This window comes from Sitophilus oryzae, unplaced genomic scaffold (assembly GCF_002938485.1).
Source record: "Sitophilus oryzae breed Bouriz unplaced genomic scaffold, Soryzae_2.0 scaffold_2014_pilon_pilon, whole genome shotgun sequence".
NCBI classification, from domain to species: Eukaryota; Metazoa; Arthropoda; class Insecta; order Coleoptera; family Curculionidae; genus Sitophilus; species Sitophilus oryzae.
In genome coordinates this window covers 848,145-870,961 of record NW_022146741.1, presented here as the reverse complement: position 1 = coordinate 870,961, position 22,817 = coordinate 848,145, and the positions used below count along the sequence as shown (strand labels likewise).

Genomic DNA, 22,817 nt, shown 5'->3' with positions numbered 1-22,817 from the left:
CGGAGAAACAGGAAGTGGCTTAAAGGAATTGAATACGTCAATCAATCCTAATTTATGTCATATAAGGTCTGTTCTCAGAAGAATCCCTGACTAGTCAGCACGTTTTTTATTGGTTAAAATGCGTAGAAACCTGATTGTTAGTCTGGTTTCTACACATTTCAACCAATAAGAAATACGCTGACTAGTCAGGGATTCTTCTGAGAACAGACCTATCCAAATCTCGCTTTTTTATCTGATAAAATAAAAAAGTTATAGGGGTGAGACACTTTTGAGACGCATTTGGTATAACATGCTAAACAGTTAATGTAACGATTGTATTATAAATAAGTTAAACCAAATTTACATTTACATTACAAAATTACAGCGATTTTCGTTTTCAAGGCAACTCTGACGCCGTTTTGTTTCGATTTTTTGGTATTTTTATCTGGAATGCTGATTACTAAAAATGACATTTTTATAAATATACTAAAGGAGGAGTTAATTACAAAAAAAAAAGAAAATGTACGTCTGTGTTGTAATAACTTTATTTGGAGGAGACAGTTATTTTTTTTAATGAATATAATTAATTAAATCAAGTACTCTATTAGAATATCAATATTCGTTATCATGCCATGCAACCAATTTCACGAAGTTGTCATTAAGGGATATGCACGCACCGGCATCAAAAATGCAGCTTCTGGGATCTCCATTCAGATCTGTAGAAACCACTTGTTCTTCAGTATACCCCATAATTCCTTTAAATTCATTCAGATTAGCTTCTTTAACTTTCTTTTTAATTTCATCCATAGATGCTCCTTTTCCCAATCGACAAGTTAAATCAACTATGGACACATTTGGTTCTGGTACTCTGAAGGCCATGCCCGTCAATTTTCCTTGTAACGATGGAATAACTTTTCCGAAGGCCTTGGTTGCTCCTGTTGAAGCCGGAATGATATTCTGAAATAATAACTTTCTTGGCTCCGCCTTGCAAAGGTTGGGATGCTTTTTCGATAGTTGTAAAGACCCCTGTACATTCTACAACATAATCCGCTCCTACTCGGCCCCAGAGGATAGCTTTAGGATCCTTTTCGTGAACATCAGTACAGTAGAGTTTAAGTTAATTTTTAAAATTTACATGGGATTTCCTATGTTTATTGATGAAAATATCCATTTTTGAAACCACCACTATATAATATGCTAAACAGTTAATGTAACGATTGTATTGTAAATAAGTTAATAGTTATTTACAGTACAAGTGTGTTTATGAACATGATTACAACAACGAGTGTGAATGATTAGAACGACGAGGTCGTAGACCGAGTGTTGTAATCATGTTTAAAAGCACGTGTCATGTACAACGTTTTATCTACAACCGAAAAATAAGAAAATGCTGTTTTAATTTTCGTTTATTAGTCGCCCAACTTTAACACCTTTAACTATGACATTTGTCACATTTTTTTTTCTGAAAAGTCAGTTTGCCCTGTCAAATAAACGCGAGCACTTTTTGCCCAGAAAAATCATTTTAAAAATTACGATGAGCGATTCCGAAAGTCTCCCTTCAGATGTAGAAGTTTCCGCAGTACGTGCAACGGAATCATTATTGCCGGAAAAATTAATATATTTAGATGTTCGTATTTGTTTCTCAGTATTATAAAAAGTAGTTGTGTTATAGATTCATAACACCACTAGTTGTGTTATGAATCTCATAACGTAACTGAAATACTAAAAAATAGTGATGTAGAAACGTTATAACTAAACGGTTGTAGAAAAACTAAATTTACATTTCAAAATTACAGCGATTTTCGCTTTCAAGGCAACTCTGACTCCGTTTTGTTTCGAATTTTTGGTATTTTTATCTGGAGTGCTGATTAATAAATGACATTTTTATAAATTCACAAAAGGATGAGTAATTTATAGAAAAAAAAGAAAATGTACGTCTGTGTTGTAATAACTTTATTTGGAGGAGCCAGTTATTTTTTTGAATGAATATAATTAATTAAATCAAGTACTCTATTAGAATATCCAAATTCGTTATCATACCATGCAATCAATTTCACAAAGTTGTCATTAAGGGATATGCAGGCGCCGGCATCAAAAATGCAGCTTCTGGGATCATCATTCATATCTGAAGAAACTACTTGTTCTTCAGTATATCCCATAATTCCTTTAAATTCATTCAGACTAGCTTCTTTAATTTTCTTTTTAATTTCATCCATAGATGCTGCTTTTCCCAATCGACAAGTTAAATCAACTACGGACACATTTGGTACTGGTACTCTGAAGGCCATGCCCGTCAATTTTCCTTGTAACGATGGAATAACTTTTCCGACGGCCTTGGCTGCTCCTGTTGAAGCCGGAATGATATTCTGCGCAGCTCCGCGCCCGTCACGCCACAGCTTTCCAGATGGCCCGTCTACAGTTTTTTGAGTGGCCGTAACGGCGTGGACAGTGGTCATTAGTCCTTCAACTATTTCAAAGTTGTCGTGAATCACTTTGGCTAACGGGGCTAAGCAATTGGTCGTACAGGAGGCATTCGATAGGACGTTTTGCGAAGGATCGTATTTCTCAAGGTTCACTCCACAAACAAACATAGGTGCGTCCGCTGATGGTGCTGAAATAATAACTTTCTTCGCTCCTCCTTGCAAATGTTGGGATGCTTTTTCGATAGTTGTAAAGACCCCTGTACATTCTACAACATAATCCGCTCCTACTCGGCCCCAGGGGATGGCTTTAGGATCCTTTTCCGTGAACACTTCTATTTTGTTTCCGTTGACGTATATATCTTTCCCGTCCGTAGATAGACATCCTTTAAATCTTCCATGAGTTGAATCGTATTTAAAGAGGTAAACGATGTACTGTGGATCGAGGAATGGATCGTTGATACCAACCACAGTTACGCCTTTTTCCAGAGATATCCTAAGAACTAATCTTCCAATTCTGCCGAAGCCATTTATACCAATTTTAGCCATTTTACAGTAAAAAAAAATAATCAATTTCAATGACAAAACTACTTTGACAATCAAGTTTAAAACAATAAGAATTAACACCTGAAAATATTATTAGGTGTGTTTTACCACTAAATTTTTTTGTAAAGGGTTTTTGAAAAAACCTTACCCTCTTGCGTCTAAACAGTTAATAATTATAAACCATATCGTTGAGTTAGTTTTTTTCTAAATTTCACTGGTGGAGGACATAAAAGGACCTGCTTCGAAAAAGTTCTATATCAGGTATTTGATTTGAGAATTTCACTCCAATCTTTTTATAATATACGCAGTATATCCAGGGCCGGCGGAAGGGCCGGGCGACCCGGGCGGCTGCCCGGGGCGCCACGACGGCAACTAAAATATTTAAAAACAGAAACGAATGACCAGATCAATAATTAATCGGTACTATCAATTTCCACATTAAAATATTACCTATTACCACACACCACACCACATAGGGAAGAATATCTGACATTATAAACACTACTATATCCTAGACGTATCCTATTATAGTTTACTGAAATTATGCTCAAAAAATCCTTTGCATGAAAGCTTTGGGATAGTTTTAATTTCTTCCATTCTATATGTTTTTTTGTGTGCTCTATTTGAAACTGGGATTTGCTAATTCATTTTCGTGGAAAAAAGTTAAATAAAATAAAATAAAAAAATATAAATCTGATTTGTTCGTGGTATTTTACTTATAATTCAAAAGCTATCAACTTTTTTGAATAACCTTTCTTTCTATAATTCTTGTTTTTATAAATTTTCTCTAAACAAACTGTTTTGGGTCAAGAGCCAGCAAAATTGGCAGTTTTAGACTGACTGCTCAAAATCGCACTTTTTCTACTACCCTTTTATTTGTTATTAATGGCTGATGTATCCTAAAATTATATGAGGTAAATATTCTTTCGCAAGAAGCTGAAGAGGATATCCTTATCATCAAAAAAAAGCTATATATATAGCTTATATACAGGGTGTCCTAGAAATAAGTGCAAATATTTTAAGAGGTGCTAGATCTCGATAAAAGAAACATATTTTCTCTTTATCGTTTTTCAAATAAGTCCAAAATAACGGAGTTATTTTACTTCGAAAATTTCCAAAAAAAAATATTTTTTGCTAAAATTTTGAAAACCACTGGATCTTTTCTGGATTTCCTTTCTTGTAAATTTAATCTAATACCTATCTTGCCATATTATCAAGAAATTATATTTCTTAACTAAAAACTAAAAAAATTTTCAACATTTTTTTAAAAAAATTTCGAATTTTCAAAATTTTTTTTTCGCGAAAAAAGCCTCATAGGCGTGTTTCTGGGGTTGAACTATACTACCAGTTAAAATATTTGCACTTATTTCTGGGACACCCTGTATTTTTCCAAGGCTCGATCCTCTAGATTGAAATTTAAAATATAATGTTTTTAGAATGAAAATGTCAAAAGTTGACATATGATATGTCATTCTACTCAGAGTGTCATTGTCTATCGAATAAAGTAAAAATATACCGAGGTGTCATTTAAAAATCAAAAGTTTTAGTCATTTCCGATGAAACAGGAAGGGCCCCTCCCCAAAAACAATTGAATAGTCAATCCTAATTTATGTCATATACTAAGATACCAAATCTCGTTTTTTACGTAAAAAAATAAAGAAGTTATAGGGTTGAGGCAATTTCGAGACGCACCCGGTATACAAAAAACAACAAACACAGACTAAGATTGAAAGAAGAGTAGAATTTTGAAGTATCTTTAAGTGAAAATTTATTATTAAAGTAGCATAAATATGCTTAGTTGTAGTTAAAGGATAGTATTGAAAAAAAAGAGAATTATAATAACTATTAAGGGGGGGGGGCGCCAGATAGGGTACTCGCCCGGTCTCAATATTTGCCTTCCGCCGGCCCTGAGTATATCTATGCATATTTTAAAATTAATTTTGTTGATATACCGAATGATTGAAAATTGAAACATATTTTCAAACAAAAGTTATACAGGGTCCGACAATAGTGCGTCGGGCATCTGTAGCTCCTAGAATAAACAACTTCGGAATTTTGTTTAAGTGCAAACCTAAAGTATTGTCAAGGTGTATGCAGCGCTAAACTGTATTACTGGTTGCATAACTGCATTACTGCTGCATAACCGCAACGTGCATTAAGGAACCTGGCGAGTTCGCCAGAAAGTAAAAGAATATTACAGAATTCTTTAGAACGTTCCAGAAACACTCTCCAGGGGGTATATAAAGACCCGCGCTTGGCAGTTGGACAGTCTGAAGTTTGATAATACCGCCTTTTAAATTGTGAATTAATTGGCGAAGGTGCCAGAATCGTTAGAGTAATAGTAGTTGCATAAATTGTGTTGTAAATAGTATAAGTTGTGTGTACAGAGTGAGAAAAAAAAAATAAATTGTTAAGTATTTTATCGTGAGTTTAAATTAGTGGACCCACGGAATCCGTAACAATTGGTGTCGGAAGTGCGATTTAAGTGGATTTTGAAGATTTTTCACCGGATTGGAGAATTTTATGGTTGGGACAAGAGAACAAGCGAAGAAAATGGAGGAGGTAAGCAAATTATTGGGCGATTTTATGGAGAATATGAGAAGAGAGAAAGCAGAAGAAAAAGAAGAAGAAAAATTACGCCGTCAAGAAGAACAGGACCGGCTTGAGAAAATATTTGAAGATTTGAAAATTCAACGACAACAAGAAAAACAAGAGGAACAGGACCGGCTTGAGAAAATTTTAGGCAATTTAGAAATTCGTCAGAAGAATGAATGGAGGAAAATTTTAGAAGATATAGAAACGCGCCACCAGAAAAAAAGACAAGAAGATCAGGACCGTCTTAAGAAAACTTTGGAAAATCAGGAATTTCGACTACAGAAGAATTTTGAAGACATGGAAAAACGACAGGAGAACCATTTCCAAGAAGTCGTAGAAGATCTGGAGGAACGCCTTCAGCAGAAAATGGAAAAATTAGAGATGGACCTACAGAAGACCAAAGCACAAGTAAGGGCACCTGGCGTTCCTGGAACTGCGAACCTCAAAGCCCCGACATACGATGGACAGACCACCTGGACGATGTACCACCGCTAGTTTGAAGCAGCCGCAATGTCAACGGATGGACCGACCAGGAGAAAGCAGCGGCACTTGTCATCACGCTACGTGGCCCTGCCCTGGAACTGCTGCAAACTATTCCTGCAGCCCAACAGCAGGAGTACGAAACCTTGGTTGCTGCATTGGACCGAAGATATGGCGATCAACATCGACGTCAACTTTACCAGGCCCAGATCAAGACACGCCTGCAGAGGTCCGGAGAGAGTCTGCAGGAATTTGAAGCAGACTTACGTCGGCTGGTACACCTAGCATATCCGGAAGCACCGGAAGGGTTTAGGGAGGAACTCGCTGCCCAGTGTTTTATCAGCGGACTGAGGGACAACGAATTACAGAGGGCGCTGCAAATATTCCGATTTTCTACCAGCAGCGAAGCACTGGTCAGGGCGCTGGAAATAGAAGCTACGTTTAGCGCTATTCCAAAACCGAAGATAAGATCGGTAACGGTTGAGAAACAGCCAAAGAGTTCTCACATACGTTTGGAGGAGATGTTTAATAAACTATGTGAGTTACTAGTGAACAAGAGAGTCAACAACACCCAGACAGAGAACCAGAGAAGATCCCAGGATATTAGGTGCTATAGATGTGGCAGGAATGGCCATATCCAACGGGATTGTCGCATCCAAATGCCATTCCGTTCATCATTAAGAGAACATCGGCACATCGGAAGACGAAAGACCCACGGAATCCGTAACAGTATGTACGAGGATGTATTTCGCATTTCAAGGAAATGGTTTAACTTCTATAGGGTGGTTAAAAAAGTGTAAGTGGATCGGTATGATGTATTTTAAATAGAACACCCTGTAATATTATTGCATTTTTTGCTTCCTTTCAGATCACTTTATATAATCCTAAGATTGTCATCACCATTTTCAGCTTATTCAACCATTTCCAATTATGGTGTGGCCTCCCGAAGATATGAGTAGTGAGTAGTATATCTGCAGTGCCCCCGGTAAGTCGAGTACAGCCGTACTCGAAGACTAACTTTTCTCGAAGGTATTCGCGGCACTTTTGACCACCCTGTAACTTCGTTGTGGATAAAGTACGAATATTAATTTTCACTACACATGAAGACATACTATAGCTGGCTAGGTTACCAAAATATCTAATAATTGTAATTATATCTCACAGTTTATGAATTATCGCTTGTCAAATTTATTTAATTTCTACACTGACTCACTGATAGATCATCAAAATTCTAAGGTACTTCTAGATGTGTCACAAACATCAAATTTCGAATTTTAAGTAGTTTTAAGCTTGTAATGGAAGAAAAAAAAATGAAAAATCTCGAAATATCCTTATGGATTAAAAGTTAGCTGTCTAGCCGCTACCGGTAACTGACTTTCCAGTCGAGAAAAAGGTAGAAAATTAGAATTAATCGAAGCGGTCTCCTCTCATTTTATTTGTATATCAATGTACCAACAATAATTCATGAATTATGATTTTTTTCTAGTCTTCTTTAACTTCGCCAGTGACTCACTCGTCGTCATCAAAATTCTAAGGTACTTCTAGATTTGTCACACAAACTGCAAATTTCGAATTTCAGGTAGCTTTAAAATTAGAACCGAAAAATCTCTAGTAACCGACTTTCCGGCGATTTTAATAGGAGGACCGATGATAGAATTGTTTTGAAAATTTGGATTTTTATATAAAGGCACCTGCTCCATCTATCTAAAATATTATCAGCATTACAATGTTGCCGGATCATTTGATTGGTAGCATCTTTGTTATTTTAAATGGAACACCTAGTATATTATTACCTTTTTGGAAACTACTCTCATACCTCATAATTTTTTTATTATACTAACCTATACTTATCTCTTATACTCTTATAGTTTTCGAGATAAAAAAAAAATATGTGTAAAATTGACAGAAACATGATTTTGAGTAAGCAATGGTAAAATCATGAATTGAAGATTTTTAAAATTGATATTTAGGTTATAACGAAAGTCGGAAACAGAAGTCGTTAAAAAACTAGAATTAATCCATTTGATATTATCTGACTTTATACGATATAATTCAAGGTTTATGAATTATTGCTAGTCAAACATCTTTAATATTATTTTGGATGATATATTACCCGAGAAAAAAATAGGATAACCTACAAAATGAAATGAGATCCCATCAAAAACATACAATGTAAAAAAATGCCAAGTCTCGCAACACAAGGCTTCCACTATAAAAAGTTGTGAGATCTCATGTAAAACCAAGTTAGCTTATTTTATTTAGTCTCTTTTTAAGCACCTATTCGACAATTTTGTTATAAATTGTTAGTATCAATATTAGTCATCTTTATTTCTGTAATAACTATAATGGCTTGGCAATTGCACGATATGATATTCTATTCTAATTAAAAAACTTTATTTTTAAGGGCACTGTTTAGATTTACTTAGCAATCGGGGTGGTAGAATATTCTTTTATATTAAGGTGCTGCCATAAGTGCATATGGGCTCTTTCACTCTATTTTGGAATTAGCATAATTGAATAAAGCAATTAATTCTAGAATTTTCTGCTATCTCACTTTCGAAAAATTTGAAGTCGTTCTTAAGAAAATAAATAAAAACAAAAAAACAAAGCCCAGAATAAAAATCCGCACTTTATTTTTAATACGTCACACCTGGCATGTTGAAAAGCGGCAACACGGCCGCGGCCGGGCCACCATGCTGACCCACCACCATCTCCACACCAGGCCATTCAACCTTTTCCAATATGGCGGAGATAGAAGTGCTTTATTTGGCGCGTATTTTAAAACCTGTTTTATTTCCAAATAGACATTTTTCACACAAATGTCGGGTTAGATTACGTAATATTTCACTAATTTTTTAATATACAGGGAGTCTAAAGTTCTCCACATAAGTATGGAATTTTTTGTATTATTACTTTTATGAAAACATCAGTTAGTTACTTTTTATAAAAAGGTCTGCTTTCTCAGAAAATTGGTAGTGTTAAAATATTCAAACTTGAGGTAGCATATATAGGGTGTTCAAAATCGTCGGAAAAGGAAATAACCAGAAATATATGACAGAAAATAACAATATAAACTAAATATTCATTTGCAGACACTTACCTACCATAGTTTAGAATTTACTGAACGTTTGATAAATATATACTATTATGGATAGTATAGGAAGTTACTTGTCTTAGTAAAAGCCTTGGTAAATGCTCTTGGAATTATAAACTGCACTGGCTTGGGTCAAAAAATATGGAATATTTTTTCTATGTTTTGCAACATTACACAAATGGGAATAAATTTAAACTATTATAGGTGAGGATAAATAAAAAATATAATGTGGTTCAAGATTTTATATAGAAAAAAAAACTAAATACCTTTTTGGGGGTTCGTAAGTAAAACTTACGCTTAGTTTAGTTTTCTTTACTCTTTCTCTTTACACAGGGCATTGTCTTTGTGGTAAAGACGTCATTCCTTTTTTTTGCATAGTTCTTCAATAAAATATTGGATATTCTGAACAAGATGGATTTAATAATAAATTCTGACGTATGTGAGGGGCAATTGTGACCTAAAAAAAGACTTACATCCAGGCCATTTATATTTTCAAATGTCAATGTTGTCAATATCTTTCTGTGATCTTTTTGATTTAAAAGCTTGATTCTTCTTCCAATATTTTACTTATAGTGAGGTAAGTGTAACCAGTAGCCATAACTACATCCTCACTAGGGTAACAGAGGCCTTTTTTTGGCCTTTTTGAGGTATATTTAATGCACTTCTTACCCGAGAACTACTAGTAGAAGTGAAATTATCTCTTTTAATAACCGTCAACCATTTTTTACGAAGCTCGTCATTTTTGGGGAATATAAAAGCAGAAACCTTGGGACCCCCTCTATAATTCCCGTGACAATTTGGAATAGAGCATGTAAAAGGCATGCTACAATAAAATGTTAATACCTACCCTTTAATAGCTATCTTTTGATATTGTAAGTAACCATTATAATGTACTATGCAGACTGGCGGCGAAGGCTTTTTATTCATTTAGGTGTAATATCTTGATAAATACTTCTAGTTCTTACCTTAAAATAATTAATAATAGAGGAGTACGACAAGCACAAAAGTTTGAAGTTCCCTATGTGGAATGTTTGGTTTGGATTTTTATTACACTGTTATTTTATCACAATTTTCTGATCACACCATGCACTGAACACTAAGAACTAAATAAACGTGTTGCAGAAGCACAACAAACTAGAGATAATTAATTATTTCTGGTATGCAATCGGAAAGAGAAACCATACTACCGGCTTTTCAGGTTAAAGGTAAACAATTTAATAATAGGCTGCCTTCGCCGCCATATTTGCCTTGCCCATATCATGTTGATAAGCCTTGAGTTGAGGTGGTGGTGGTCATATCAAATCGCAATGTTGCCAGTTGTTGGCACGTTTCTGCAATTTGATTGGGCGTATTTTTCATACGTCATCAATTGGCACTTTAAAATTATTTCAAATTAAAGCAATTTTGAAGGCCTATAAAAATATTCAATGTCATGGAACTAGTTTTTTTTGGATAAATATACTGAAAATAGTCTTCTATTTCAGATTTTGTCCTTGAATTGGGTATTTTATTTTTTGTGAAAGAGCCCATTGCCAAGTTATTATAATTATTACAGAAATAAAAATGACTAATATTGATAGAGGAAAAGAGGTAATGTGGAATACTGTTGGTAATTTGGAATACCCATTTATTGAAGCTATGCGTGGCGCTATCTGTTTAAATATGGTATAAACTAATAGCTCGGCTTGTATTTAGTGGATAAGGGATTTTGTATTTATTTAAATTTATAGGCACAGAGCAAAAATATGCGAACAAATAATTGTCACGTGACAAAAATTTTTTTATTGCAAATTAAATCGGCAATCGTTGCCCTGATTTTTTATTTAAACTAACTTTGATTTGGTCTTCAGGTAAGTATTGGTTTATATTTTTATTTGTTAAATGTATTTTTTCGATATATTAATGCATATATATTTTTTACGGATTATGGCGTAGGTCTTCATGTTGCTAATTTGGAATACTATAACTGATGCAAATTTGGAATAGTCCAAATTAATGTTCATCTTGCTTCGATTCTATAATGTATGTAAATTTCTTTGGCACGCACTGTAGCTCAACCTGCTTAATAGATTTTAACATATAAGGTGTCCGGTGTTGATAAATTTGTCTTAATCTGGTCTTAATTATAGGAGAGATATAGGTAACAGGAGCAAAAATCGGAAGACAAGAACAAATAGTGAATCTAATGCAAGCTGAATTATTTCGAACTCCTCATCGCTCCAGAATTTGATTTAAATAGAGAACCAGAAGAGACTGTAGCTTTGTTCGAGTTCTTGTTATTTCCGATTCTGAACCGTCCTAGAACTCTGCTGCGCATGCGCATATAAAATACTTTTTTCCTATTTCCTTCTGCGCTTGTGTATCACAGTTATAGGACGGTTCAGAATCGGTAATAAGAAAAACCCAAAGTAAGTTATTATGATTTTTTTTAGCGAAGGATAGGTACAAGGGGAGAATAGTGGGATCAGTGCCTTAGATCATGAGTGCACTCAGTGTCGGGAATGCCGCTGGAACCTATACAGATGTTGTGTGTGTGCGACTACTGTTAATAATCTACCAAATTTTCTCTTTTAATAAATATTTGGATACTTTATTAACAATGTTTTATTTACCTTTTTAATATAAACAACATATCTGCTGCTATTTTGGTGGTCCAAATTACCTGCATGTTACGTCGACAGAGATTTTTTGCACTTTTCTTTCATGAATGAAAAAATCCATTTAAATTACTTTAAATACTTTGAAACTTTCGTATGGCATACTAGATATGTAGATCTAACAGCGTACGCACTATGCCAGAAACAACCCGAAATATGCCAAGGTCGCATTTCGTCGCCCAACTTTGTACGCATTTCGATTTATTTCCAGTTGTCTTGACCCACTTCGCTTTGTCTCGACCTACTTTCGATTCTTAAAAGCGCCTGAAAACTACTCGAGGAGAGCGAGGGGGGATTTTTTTAGCGTTTTTTGTCGCCCCGTTCAATTTTGTTTTGTTTTGAGCTATTTCCAAAACGTGGCGGTATCTATATCGGAGGCAAAGGATTTTTTTTTATAAAACTCAGTGAAATAAGTAAAACTAGGCGTTTCTAAAATAGCTGTTGTTACGATGATATTTCGTTAATTAGATATCGTTTTGTGTTATATTGATATGTATATTCCACATTCCACAGAATTAATATTTCAACACGCGTTTATTATACCGAGATTTGGTATGTTAGTAAAGGACATAAATTAGGATTGATTGATGTATTCAATTGTTTTCATGTCACTTAATAAAATAAATAGCACTTCCGGTATTTTTTACTCTATTCGATATTAGAAAATGACACTCTGAATCGAATGACATATCATATGTCAACTTTTTACATTTTCAGTTAAAGCAAAATGGTATTTTAAACTTCAATCTAGGGTGCCATGGCTGTGTTAAAAACACTAATTTTTAATCAAGGAGCTTTGGAAAAATATATTTGATCGGCTAATGTTTTTAGTGCGTCTTCTCCTGGCCGGTTAAAAAATGCCCAAATCGTATTTTTTAATCAAATATCAATTTTTTCAAATGGAACAAGGGTGGCTCATTAGCATATTTGGAAAAAGTATTTTTTTACGAATAATTTGATACCACATACTTGGTATATTTGGAGTAAAATTGTCGTTATGAACCGCATGTTATAATTTCAAGTAAACCATATGCGAAAATGCCAAAACTTGACATATTATATATCATTTTATTCACAGTGTCATTTTCTATCGAATTAAGTGAAAAAATGCTGAGGGTGCCATTTAAAAATCAAAAGTTGTAGTCATTTCCGGTGAAACCGGAAGTGGCCGAAAACAATTGAATATGTCAATCAATCCCAATTTATGTCGTATACTAACATACCAAATATCGTTGTTTTCTCTGAAAAAATAAAAAAGTTATAGGGGTGAGCCACTTTTGAGACGCACCCGGTATATATAGTAGATATTTAGAAACAAAACTTTTCACTTAAATTGCAGAAATGGAATTACAATATTTTTATGATTTAATTTTATTATATTGAATTAGTATATAAAATTGTATATATGATTGTTTGTTTACGGTCTTAATTGATTAATATAAGAGTAGTATTGCTTGATGAGTAATACTGGTACTCAATTATGTACTTACTCATCATGATGATGAGTACTGCTTGATGAGTAATACTGGTAACATTATCAATATATTCGCTTGGGAAAATTATTATTTGACCCGATGTGAACAAATGTATGGTCCACGGACACTATTTAAAAGCCATGTTCTTTTATTGTTCTTAAGAGAAATCTGTAAATGATACTTTTATTAGGACCCAGCATGGGTTTGATATACATCCATTCAACTAGTATTGATTATGCAGGGATTTAGATAAGATAAACAATTTAAATAATACAAAACCAAATTAGTAAATAAAACTGTGCTACAGACTACAGTTTAAATGTTACTTACTTAAATGTTAACTGTTACTAGAAATAATAAATAATTTTTTAAATAATTTTGTGTATATTTTGTTCATGAGGCGCAATACCGTGGATTATAAGCCGATAAATGGTAGACCGCTAGTTAGTCATTTTTTTACTATATTGTAATTAATAATATTAGATAATGATTTAAACTAAATATTCTTGTGTAAATTTCAAGTATTAGCTAGTTTAATTTACCATCTGTTTTAACTAACTGTTTTCATATCAGTTTTTCTATGTTTACTTATTTTTTGCCAAAACAACGTTTGACCTTGTTTACCTCGTGCTATTTCACAAAATAGCACGATAAATATAAGCCCCTGTTGTATAAATTTTAACTTTAGAAACGGGAATTATATTTCGGGGATAGTGTAGCGGCTCTTTAAGGTACGCTATTTATTTTATTCAAAATATTCAATATTTAAATTTTTTGCAATTTTTTTTGTAATTACTATTCCAAAATATCTTCACTTCCTCTACTAACAATTTATAACAAAATTGTTGAATAGGTGCTTAAAGGGAGACTAAATAAAATAAACTGACTTGGCACAATTGTGTTGGGAGACTTCTATGATTTTGATCGGGTTTCATTTTCCGTTTAATATTATGGGTGCGTCTTCGCTAGCTACGTGGAAACAGGGAAAAGCAGTCTAATAAGCGAAAATTGTAAATATGCCGGTGACAAGTAGCAAAGGTCCTCCATATCGGGCCCCGTCGTTCGTCGTCCTCCGCGTCGCGCTCCTCCGGCATGCGGCGACATTTTCCCTCCCGACCGGGAAGGGTCCGTGGGAACAATAGACCAGCTGGTGGATCCAGCGGCGGCACCGAAAGCTACCAAAACAAATAAATATCTTATGAATGACAAAAAATATTTTATAACTATAGTAGTTTAGTCAAATAATTGTATTTTTTGGGATAAGTTTCAGGATAGTTCTGATTTACTTTGATCTTTATGATTTTTGAGGCGTTGAATCCGTATCTGATGTTAACAAAATTTCATGACGGAACATTGAAAAAAGAAATCATAAAAACATCATTCTAGCTGCTTATGTAAAACTTGAAGAAATTTTAATTGCAACATTGCCGAAGTTGTGTCGCACTTATTTATTGCGTGAAGGATTAATATCATTTAAGGATTAATATAGTATCAGGTGTTAATGTAGTGTTTGAAATACCTGTCTTTTGGATGGTTTTAGAAAGAAGGTATTCTTTATCCAGGGCTTTATAGACCTATCAAAATTACCAATCACTCCCTTATTGTGACGTAATTATTTAAGGTAAATGAGCCAGTGCTCGTCACATAAGTTCATAATACGTATAGTAATATATCCAAATCATATGATATATTGTTTTTGGTATTAATTTAATTTGTAAGCAGATATATCGAATTCATTATTCTAGGTCGTATTTTTGAGTTTCTTTAACCCCAATTATCGCTATAAATATTTTTTTCTTTTAAGTACACATTGCCTCCGTATTCTTATTAAAATAATGAATCTGGTCTAAAAAAATAAAATAAAATATTTATTTCTACTTTTAATATACATGCAATTTATATAGAATTGAAATATATTTTCAAATATGAGCCCGGAAGATAATGCCAGATTTAAAAAAAAAATTAAATACCTATTTCGGTACTGCCTGATTTTGAAATTTCAGGTGCCTCCAATTTTTAATTCCAGATATTATGTACCTACCTATATTACGTATTTTTATTTATATTATTTCTTTCTAGATTGCCTATCTTAAAAAACTAAATTTATTTATAATAATTTCAGCACCCCAAAAACCATAAAAAATAAAAGAAAAATTAGCTACCCCAAAACTTTCCTCCAAAAGGCTTTTTTGAGTACAGTATGCAATATGACTAGATTATAGGAATTTTAGCAGAAATCGAGAACAAACTTTGATAAATTAAATATAGTAGCTTAAGTGGGCTTGTGGCTTTGATGATGGATGGCTTGTGGCTTGTCTCCTGGAAGATGATGTACAAGTGTTTTTTCATATTAATATGATTTTTTATTTTAACATTCATATTAATGATTTTTCATCTATACCAAAAACTGGTATTGTTACAAAAGAAAGAAACACAGATGATGTCACAAAATTGACTTATACTTACTTTGTAGTTCCTAAATCTGTAAATGTAGAGAAATATTTTCTGTGTTAAAAAAAATATTATAACCAAAATACAGGGTGTTTCAAAAAATATGTGACATTTCTGGTGACGAGACTCCTCACGTAAAAATAAGATTTATTTTTTATGACAACATAGGTTCGATTCTGCTTTAGTTCGTAGTTATAGGGGATTAAAGTATTCATCTTCTTTCGATTTATTATAATTTTCTTCCGAGCGTTTAGCGTTTCAAATGAAATTTTGAGAGTAAAAGTTACTATAAATGCGATATCTTTTAATGCTAAAAAAGTACTATGTCGACAGATGCATCAGGGGCGTGCATATTGGTTATCACTGGAATAATTTTCTAAAAAAAACATGCGTGCGTCACTAATTTTGTTTGTCTTGTGTTTTTGTTTAATGTCGTTTAAAAGTTGTCTCTTTGACTTTGATCTCCTTGATAAGATAAACGCAACTTTATTAATTTTCCTTAATACAAGTCTAATAACGACCTTTAAAATTTTTAATAACATTAACTGGCCAAACTGTTAAATAAGTACCCATTAAAATAGGTCTTTTGTAATTATCTTAAATACCATTATTTTTTTTTGAATTTGTGTTAAGTACCAGTGTACATTAGTGATGTGAAGTTCAGTACAACTTAAATAAATGCAATAATACTAAAATATTAAAAATAATGTTGGCATTTTGCTGTTTTTGCGTTGTTGCCTTTTCAGTTTTACCTTTCAGTTTTAATTTTAAAATAAATGCAGCTTTTCTTAAATGAGTTAAAAACGGCTTGGTCTAAATTGTTTGAATTTGGCATGTCTTTTCAGCATACCCAGACCTTTAAAAAATCTATTTATGACTTAGCTGTAAAATTAATAGGGGAGACAATATTTGGACAGATCCAAATTTTGCATGAGATTTCCTATGTTTCTAAGGAAGGTGTACCATCCCATCCGGAGAAACGTTATCCCATCGTACATAAAACTCTAGTTTTATGTACGGTGGTTATACTGATTTTTAAGTTACGTATATGAAAACACTTGGTCTAACAGCTCTAACTGTTAGTCTGACGACTGTTTAGTCTGCATTGCAATCAAAGCCATGGAGTAAGTTTCTACGTTACAATCAACGCAAGTAGCATTTTTGGACACATTTTAGGTAATGTTTCTAATAATCGTGTCTGTTACATGACACAAAATGGAAACGGTATGCCACAAATAGGAAACATTTTCGAAACCTATATATTTTATATGGCTTTATTACACGTGTTTCCAATGTGGTGGCACTAGCCGTTTCCTGAAATGTTTCGATGCGGAATCAAAACTTTTAGAGGAAATGTTTCGAAACATTTTCTGCAATTTGTGTCCAAGAAAATAGTTTATGTCTGTGTGTGGATTTCAAAATGAAAACAACCAACAATGTCGACCTCCGTCATAATTTTTTTGTCTTAAAATCTTTGCTTGTAGGTTTTCTCGCACAAAAAATGTCTGGAGCAAATTCATCGTTTAATTTAATAATGTATTATCATATTTGTAATGCCTCTTCTGTTTATCATTATTTGTTGCTACAGAATTTTTTTGTTTGAAATATGAAGCTCAACAGCCTATAAAACCATATATTTTTAGTTAAAAACGCTATCACTAGCCAACATGGCGGAATTTTAATTCATTATTTTATAAAATTGACATGGAGTCGGACACAACTTATCTACATTATATCATAATTGTGTCTAAAAAGAGAGACACTCGTGTTTCGAAAATGAATCGATAATAAATGGAAACCTTGTTTCCAAAATGTTTCGATTTAGCTCTGTCTGTGTAGAAATTTCGAACTAGTGACCTGTCAACAATGCCAATATACGCCGCATAAAGCTACACGCACACTGGTGCGATCACGGCCGCGATCACGATCACGATCAGGGCAGCGACAACATGAGCGATCATTCTAGTACACACCAACGCGTTCACGTTCACCGCCGTACCTATATGTATAGTGCGCCATCCTGTAGGTATACATAGGTACAAATTAAAAATGTGAATTATGTATACGAAAAAAAAACATTCTTAAATATTTACCTACAATACTTAAACTTAAACAATAAAAATGTATAGATATACTATCCAATCCAATTGCAACTCCAATTTTGTCTCAAACTTTTTATTTTTGATTCTATTATTTTTGTAACTTGGATCGGATAAATCATATAGAATTTTGCGAATTTTTACGGCCTTAATTAGCTGCTCTGTTAACTCCATTTCTGAATTGCAACAAGAAAAGACATACAAAATAACGGAAAATTCCTATCAGTTAAGTGCCAAGTGGGGGCACCAGTGTGCGTGTAGCTTTAAGCTACACGCACACTGGCGCGATCACGGCCGCGATGACGATCCCGATCAGGGCAGCGATAATATGACCGATCATTCTAGCACACACCAACGCGGACACGTTCACCGCCGTACCTATATATAGTGAGCTATCCTGTAGGTATACATATGTAGGTACAAATTAAAAATGTGAATTATGTATACCGAAAAAAAAAACATTCTTAAATATTTACCTACAATATTTAAACTTAAACAATAAAAATGTATACATATATGTACTATCCAATCCAATTACAACTCCAATTTTGTCTCAAACATTTTATTTTTAATTCTATTATTTTTGTAACTTGGATCTGATAAATCATATACAATTTTGTGTATTTTTACAGCCTTAATTAACTGCTCTGTAAACTCCATTTCTAAATTGCAACGAGAAAAAACACAAAAAATAACGGAAAAGTCCTCTCAGTTGGGTCGCGATCACGCGATCAAACTCGACAAGTTGAATCTGATCGCCACCGCAGAATAGAACGCCGCCAGGCCGGTTCGTCTCCAAAACTCGATGGCGACAATGTGAAACGGCTCATTTGTATTCTTCAGCAACTTTTGGCCGCACCAGTGTGCGTACAGCTTAACGCCGTCTAGTACGCCACAATACACCAACAACGCCGTATAGTATTATAAAAACTTGAAGAATGCTTAATGTTTAGATGCAAAAACTGCAAAACAAAATTAAAAACAATAAAGTAAGTTTATGTTCCCATATTTGACACAATATCAAATAAATTATGGAAACTTTTCAGGCACAAAACGGGAACGAAATCTGTAATGTGAGCCACATCTGTTTTTTAAAAGTTTCGAAAAATTTCTGACACTAAGATCTTTATTGTTATTACTACTACTACTACTACTGCCGTTACTCGCTGACGAGTATTTGACACGCATCAATAGATGGTTACGCAAGGCGTTTCCTGTCATGAGCTTTTCTGTGACTGAAAAGCCCGATACGTGATGTTATCTCTCTTCCGCACACCGGACATTCAAAAATCTCATTACTTTGTTGCCTCTTTAGTTTTTGGTTGTCGTTATTAACTGAATTTACAGTTCTCCTCCATTGCGTTCTATTGTGCGCTGCTTCCTCCCACTGATGCTGCATACTTATCCCCTTTAAGTTTTCATGAACAACATCCTTGTATCTTTTAAGTTGTCCACCCGGTTTCCTCTTACCCTCTACAAGTTCACCGTAAAGAAGAGATTTCGGTAGGCGGTTTTCTTGCATCCTGCATACGTGGCCAGCCCATCTTAAGTGAGATTTAGTAATCATGACTTCAGCGCTCTCGCAGCTTGCTTTTTTAAGGACAGATACGTTTGAGACATGGTGGTACCATTTGATTCTTAAAAGTTGTCTAAGGTATCTCTGTTGCAACTTGTTTAATGCGCTCGTGTGCCGGCGGTACGGCACCCAGGTTTCGCTTCCATATAACATGGTGGGGATTATTACTGCTCGATACACTGCAAGTTTCGTTTTTGTGCTTAAGTCATGATTGTAGAAAACCCTGTCTTTTAATTTCCAGAATGCTCTTGAGGCGCTGCTGATTCTGTGCTGAATTTCAGAGTCGATATTTGCCTTTTCCGAAATCAAACTGCCGAGGTAATTAAATTCCGATACATATTCCAATAGTTCTTCTCCGAATTTTATAGCGCTGTTATGATTTTCCGCGGGAGTGCACATGATTTTTGTTTTATCGATGTTCAGTTTAAGGCCCAAAGTCTCGTATGCCCAGGTATATTATGTGTTCAGCATCAGCGTATTGGAGTTCTGTGATGAATTTTATACGTGTTTTTGCCCTGAGTCTTTTTATGTTGAACAGACCGCCGTCATACCTGTATCTAATACCCATTCCTCTCTCCTGCAGTTTGCTGTCCACTATAATAGAGAGCGCTGCCATGAATATGTTGAATAGGAGAGGAGCTAGAACACATCCCTGCCTAACTCCTGTATTTGTCAGGAAGGGATCGCTCAGTGATCCATGATGTGACACTCTCGACTTGTTGTTGTTATGGAGGCTTTTACACACACTAAGAAATTTGTTGGGCACTCCGAACTTTTGCATAATTGCCCAAAGTGCATCTCTGTTTACAGAGTCGAAGGCTTTCGTTAGGTCGATGTTATATATATCTTATTGTTATAGCTTATGTAGCAAAACCATATTTTGGTAAAGTGGTTCGAAACAAAAAGCGATTTATGTTACGAAACATATGTATCGAAAATGTGACGAAACTGTTTTGCAATGTTTCTTAGCAAAGATTTTGTTTCGATTTTGTGTCTAAAAATGCTAGGTACTTAGGAAAGATATTCTGTGTTCTGGTTTAACTGTATCTTAAAAAATTATGCAGCGAGAAATAAATTAATGCGATTTTTTATATAAATTTACCTTTACCACACCACACCTCTGTTTTCGAGCCTCCAACGGAACGGAGCGGAATCAATATGCGCGCAGTGGCGCGCACTGGCGGAGCTGCCCGGAACTCTTATTGTTACATGACGGCATAATATCGAACGGACGATTTCGCCTCCGGCAACGGAGATCCTCTATATTGCCGAAAATACCTCGTCGCCGTTCGTTCTTTGGCGGCTTTCGATTTTAATAAAACGGGAAACATGGTCAAAATTTAAACGCGCGCACGCATTCTAACGCGGCCCGCATACGAGACCCATTTTTCATTTCGGGATGTTTCGCATATTCCTTTTCCCTTTTTTTGCATCCGAGTACGTTTTCATGAACGTGAAAGAGCGAAGAATCTTATTGCAAACGGTTAGGAAACTATTTGAATAAATTCTTTTTTTTTGGTTTGGTTTGGTTTAGCGAAAATAAATTCAAATTACTGGATAGAATGACTTAAAAGACAATCAACTCTAATTGATTCATTAATATCAATGTTGATTAGTTTTGATATGTGCGTCTCGAAAGGGGTGCGTCTCGAAAGGGTGCGTCTCGAAAGTGGTTCACCCTTATAACTTTTTTATTTTTTCAAATAAAAAAATGAAATTTTATACGTTAGTATATGATATAAATTAGGATTGATTGACGTATTCATTTGTTTATGGCCCCTTTGCGTTTCACCGGAAATGACTACAACTTTTGATTTTAAATGACGGTCTCGGTATATTTCCAGTTTATTCGATAGAAAATGATACTCTAAATATAATGACAACTCTAATTTTTAATCAAGGAGCCTTGGAAAATAGATTTGATCGTCTAAAAATCGTCTGGCCGGTTAAAAGATGCCCAAATTGTATTTTTAATCATATCTCAATTTTTTCAAAGGGGACAAGGGTGCCTCATTAGCATATTTGGAAAAAGTATCTTTTTACGAATAATTTGGTACCATACACTTGGTAGGTACTTCGAGTCAAATTGTCTTTATGAACCGCATGTTACAATTTCAAATAAACCATATGCGAACATGTCAAAAGTTGACATAGATATGTCATTCTATTCAGAGTGTCATTTTCTATCGAATAAAGTAAACAAATACCGAGGGTGTCATTTAAAATCAAAAGTTGTAATTATTTCCGGTAAAACAGGAAGTGACCAAAAACAGTTGAATACGTCAATCAATCCTAATCCAAATCTATTTTTTTTATCTGAAAAAATAGAAAGTTATAGGGGTGAGCCATTTTTGAGACGCTCCCAGTATACGAGTTTAAATCATATGTTGATGATGCCATCATTTCATTTTTTTTGGTGCGTAAAAAAAATATTATCTTGGACGGATAGTTCCAGTTGGACAGTATGTTTAAAACCAACATCACTAAAGCTAAATGTTTAAATACTAGTTGGGATCACTGGTTTGAAAAAATATATCCTTCATTATTAAGTCATTGTAGCATTAACTCCTTATACATGGTTGGGCAATAGTGCGTCGGGCAACAAACCAAACAAACCAACTGCAGCTCCTCACAATAGATCTATAAGGTCGCGGTGATTAACTCCACTCCTAAACATTCTACATTCTACATCTGCAGCTCCTAAAATAAAAAATTTGGAAATTTTGTTTAAGTGCCAATCTAAAGTATGTTTGTCCTAGGATGTATTTTAGGAATAATTTTAACTTCTATAGGGTGGCTCAAAAAAGTGTGAGTGGATCGGGATATTTTTTTTAATGGAACACCTTGTATATTATTGCATTTTTGGCTTCTTTTCAGATCACTTTGCATAATACTAAGATATGAGTGAATATATTTGGAGGATAGGTATAGAGATGTTAATAAATAAATAAAAAATATATATTTTTCAGGCTCTCTTAAAAAAATCAAACTATCCAAACCATGCCAAACTATCCTGAAATCAAAACTATATTAAGTATTTACTTTAGATGGCCTCTACTTACTTTGCTATAAATAATGCAGGATGTTCAAAGTTTTACGCCAAACTTTCTAAAATATGAAATACATTTTCTTCTTTTTTTTTTAAATGGAACGCTCTATATATTATTTTTTCAATAAATGGAGAATTAATAAACGAACATTTTTTGCTTTTATAGTATTTCAAAATTTTTAAAGGTTTCAGAGATATTGGCGGTTTTATATTTCATATGGCATTTTCCATAGTAGATTTTTATCAAAGCCACCCAATGATTTTTCTCTCTTATTTTACCGTTGAAAGAACCATATGAAATAATACTGCGTGTACCTACGAAACCATTAAAAATTTGGAAATACTTTAAATAAAAAAAAATGTCAATTTTTTAATTCTCCATCTAATAGAAAAATA

The 22,817-nt window shown here is 34.0% G+C and overlaps 2 protein-coding genes across 2 annotated transcripts; both read right to left on the bottom strand.

Annotated features, from left to right (window-relative positions):
* Positions 1-591: 591 nt before the first annotated feature.
* LOC115884101 (glyceraldehyde-3-phosphate dehydrogenase-like) lies at positions 592-1,150 on the bottom strand. Its single transcript, XM_030902590.1, has 2 exons — positions 1,115-1,150; positions 592-936 (listed from the first exon to the last, which is right to left on the bottom strand). Exons 1-2 carry the CDS (start codon positions 1,148-1,150, stop codon positions 592-594), a joined length of 381 nt encoding a protein of 126 aa, XP_030758450.1.
* A 767-nt stretch (positions 1,151-1,917) lies between these two features.
* LOC115884087 (glyceraldehyde-3-phosphate dehydrogenase 2-like) lies at positions 1,918-3,008 on the bottom strand. The gene has a single exon (XM_030902572.1). The coding sequence runs from the start codon at positions 2,946-2,948 to the stop codon at positions 1,950-1,952; it is 999 nt and encodes a 332-aa protein (XP_030758432.1). The 5' UTR covers positions 2,949-3,008; the 3' UTR covers positions 1,918-1,949.
* Between the last annotated feature and the right edge of the window lie 19,809 nt (positions 3,009-22,817).

What these genes read in the sequence shown, in the direction of transcription:
- LOC115884087 (XM_030902572.1), bottom strand. Translation starts at nt 2,948, where the DNA reads ATGGCTAAAATTGGTATAAATGGCTTCGGCAGAATTGGAAGATTAGTT.
- LOC115884101 (XM_030902590.1), bottom strand. Translation starts at nt 1,150, where the DNA reads ATGGATATTTTCATCAATAAACATAGGAAATCCCAT. An exon ending in ATAAACATAGGAAATCCCAT is followed by an intron (nt 937 to 1,114) that starts GTAAATTTTAAA and finishes TTATTATTTCAG; the next exon opens with AATATCATTCCGGCTTCAAC.